The 3324-nt window shown below is 34.2% G+C and overlaps 1 protein-coding gene across 1 annotated transcript; it reads right to left on the bottom strand.

Moving 5' to 3' along the window:
• Positions 1 to 248: 248 nt before the first annotated feature.
• LOC132738875 (uncharacterized) lies at positions 249 to 1912 on the bottom strand. Its single transcript, XM_060726485.1, has one exon. The coding sequence runs from the start codon at positions 1837 to 1839 to the stop codon at positions 253 to 255; it is 1587 nt and encodes a 528-aa protein (XP_060582468.1). The 5' UTR covers positions 1840 to 1912; the 3' UTR covers positions 249 to 252.
• Between the last annotated feature and the right edge of the window lie 1412 nt (positions 1913 to 3324).

Here is a 3324-nt window from a genome sequence, read left to right as displayed (position 1 = left end):
CTCTTCCGTCACAATAAGTAAACCCCAGCAAAAATGAGCCAATCATTGGGCATGCTCTGGAGTGCAGGTAACTCCAGTAAACGCACTGTGCATGTATTTGTATACGATTTAACTCCGACACTTTCTCAACAGAAAGGTCCCCAAACTATGATACAAGTATGTGATGAATATCAATATTAAACAATTTATGCACATGCAAGTAAATATAATCTAAAATAAACACAAAAAACTCTTGGCGTCTGAAATACTTTTTTATTGATAATACCATTTGGTATCAAAATATTTTGTTGGTGGTTCAGTATTATATCCAAAGAGTACAAAGTCGTGTATATAAAGTTCTTGTATATCTTTTATAGTTTCAGGTTTAATTGTTTGATATGCCTGATAAAGATATTCATATCGCTGATGCTGACTCTGACTAGAGCTCAATGGAAAGTCTCGCAGTGTTTGTAAAACAATCTCTGTAAGGTTTTTACTATTCGCAAACATAGTTTCGTTGATTTTGTCATTAGGAAAATCTATTTGTTTATCGATAAACCCTTGAATTTGAAGTGATACCCAAACACGTTTTGAAAACTTTAAATAGCCAAGACATTTTCTAGTTACCAGATTACTAGCTGTAAGAAACAATGTATCAATGATTCCTGGAAGACTTAATTCAGCCCTATGGTCATGGAGCGCTTGATTGATATAATCAAACTTGTCTTTTTCAACTCCAACCTGCTGCAATGCAAACTCAACATCCTTGGCAAATGATTCCTGCTTTACAAGAATAAACGAATTAATTTCGCATGGCCGACAGAGAGAGTAAACCGGTGACCAATGTCGATCTAATGTTTTACCTTGTCTTGCTTCAGATATTATCCAGTCCAAAAACTCCTGAAATGTAACATCAGTCGGACAGGTAGAAATGTTAGTTATATCATAATCTTCCTGTATGTGGCGTATCTGAAAATTTAAACTTTTCATCAAGAGAAGATATGATTTATCTACATAGGCTGAGAATAAGCGTGAATATGGGTCACGTGACACTAGGATTGTTCTAGATTTTTCATTTATAACATTCTGAACATCTGTCATATATTGTAGCATAGTGTTGTGAACATTTCGCCTTGATAATTTGAAAATGAAATTACCGTAACTCAAACCACGTTTCAATATTCCAAAGGCCCTTGTCCAGAACGTGCTTCCGCTTTTCGGTACTTTGCAGTAAGAGAAATTGTAATTTTCTGACTTATAAAATATAATCTTTGAATGACCTTTCAACATTGTATTCTCAAACAAATGTTTGTCACTACAAACATGTTTTATTTGTTCAATTCTTGCTCTGTGAACCTTGTTATAACTTTCGTAACTGGCACTACTTGTATTTACACCTTTTGGTGCCTTAATATCGGCTTTTATTTTCATTATCGTATCTTTGGTTTTAATAAGAACTGGTACAAAATCATCTGACGCATTTAGTTCATTATGAATTACTTTATTTCCGTTTTTAAGAGCAACAGGCGGCGTCCTATGTGATTCTGAAGAGATATGTCCCGTGGATGTCATTCTACCTGTACTACTTTCTGAGGTATGTATCTCCGAGTTGCTAGTTGAGCTAGTTGTCATAGTACTAGTAGAATTTAACAAAGAAGTATAACTCTGAGAACTGTGAAGTCTCGTTGAGCTCACTATACTCACAGAAGTTGATGTTAACAATGATTCTGATTGTATGGAACTAGAAGGAGGTTCCAATGTTGTCGAGTGTGATGAATGTGATTTAACGGTAGACGACCGTGCTGATGTTGTAATAATAGGAGTTGTTTTTATGTCCTTCTGTCTGTTATCTCTTACCATATCCTGATTGGAATAACTTTTCGTCAAAGGTTCTGTCCTGGCAGTATGGATTTTGCTATTTCTCCCTATTTTGCTTTCTGGAAAGGAAAAAAACAGTAAAAAAATAAACGTGACAATTAGACCTTGTGAGTAGTATATCAATGCGTGATGGATACTCTAAATTATAATTTCAGATAATTTTATTGTTGTATTTATTTATTACGTATGCTGAATATTAAAAACTTTTATGGCTGTGTTAGAAGAACATTTCAATACGCAGCCTATAAAGTGTTTGAACCTATAAGCCGGATCTGCAATTTTCATGTAATTTTGTTAATCCTTTTTCCAGGTCTTTGTCTTTAGATATATAAGGACAGGTTTTTGTAATTGGTGGAATAGAAAAAATAAGAATCCCAGAAAGTCCAAAATAACAGAATTGAAAATGTTGCAGGCTCGGTTTAACTGAGCCTGTAGAACCTAGAGACAATAATTATTGTCGGGTTATATTGTAAAATTCCACGTAGCCGCTTTTCCTTTTTTTCTACAGTTTCCGATTTTTTTATTCATTTTTGACAAACCGAATTCTTCTAATTTCATGGTAAACATGGCATTTGAGACAAACCATTAATACAAATACGCAATAAAAAAGAGAAAACAGAATCCCTACGAAATAAATGTTGCAGACTCGGTCATATTGAGTCTTCTCATGGACGATTACCTACCCATAGCACCGGCTTAAACAGTAGTCAACATTTAAACATGTAATCATGGTGAAATGTTAATTTAGAAACATCCGCAGATGTGTTAAAACGGCAGTGATCATGGAATCTTCAATGTAAGTATTATTTCATGAAAAGCGGCGTATGATTCCTAAGTAAAAACGTAAATTTTTATGCTTTTAAACAAAAATGGCACGTAAATCACAATAAGTTTTAGAGATTTCCCCTGTTATGTTATTATATAAGAAAACATTAATATACCATCTTGTATATATATCATGCGCTGATCCAAAGAAGATGGCGGGGATGGGGCTTACCCCTTGTTATTTGGCTAGTATGTATAGGAAAACATACATTATAACATGTATTGTAACATGTATGGTCTGAATCTTTTATGAAAATGAAGCAAAAATATGACTTAAACAGGCTCAATTAAACTGAGCCTGCAACATTTACAATTTTGTCGTTTTTTGTCTTTCTTGAGGGATTGTGTTTTTCTCTATTTAAAGACACCGAAATCCCCCAAGATAGCTAGCTAGTAAATGTCACACCTCTCTTGAATATGCATTCACCCGTAGTCGTTCGTTAAGGTAGATTTATGCAAGGAAAATATCATAATATCCACGGATTTAAACAGATACTAGTATAATTATGTAATAGAAAGAGCATCGAAACACGAGGCTATGTGATTTGTACGAGGGGGTGTAGCCCCCGAGTAATTATCAGATTGCCGAGTGTTTTGATGTTCTTTCTCTTTTGTATCGTAGTTAAACATAAAAAACACGTC

This window comes from Ruditapes philippinarum, unplaced genomic scaffold (assembly GCF_026571515.1).
Source record: "Ruditapes philippinarum isolate M1 unplaced genomic scaffold, ASM2657151v2 ctg5973_1_1_1_1, whole genome shotgun sequence".
NCBI lineage: Eukaryota > Metazoa > Mollusca > Bivalvia > Venerida > Veneridae > Ruditapes > Ruditapes philippinarum.
Note: the sequence above shows the minus strand (reverse complement) of the source record. Positions and strands in the feature narration are given on the sequence as shown.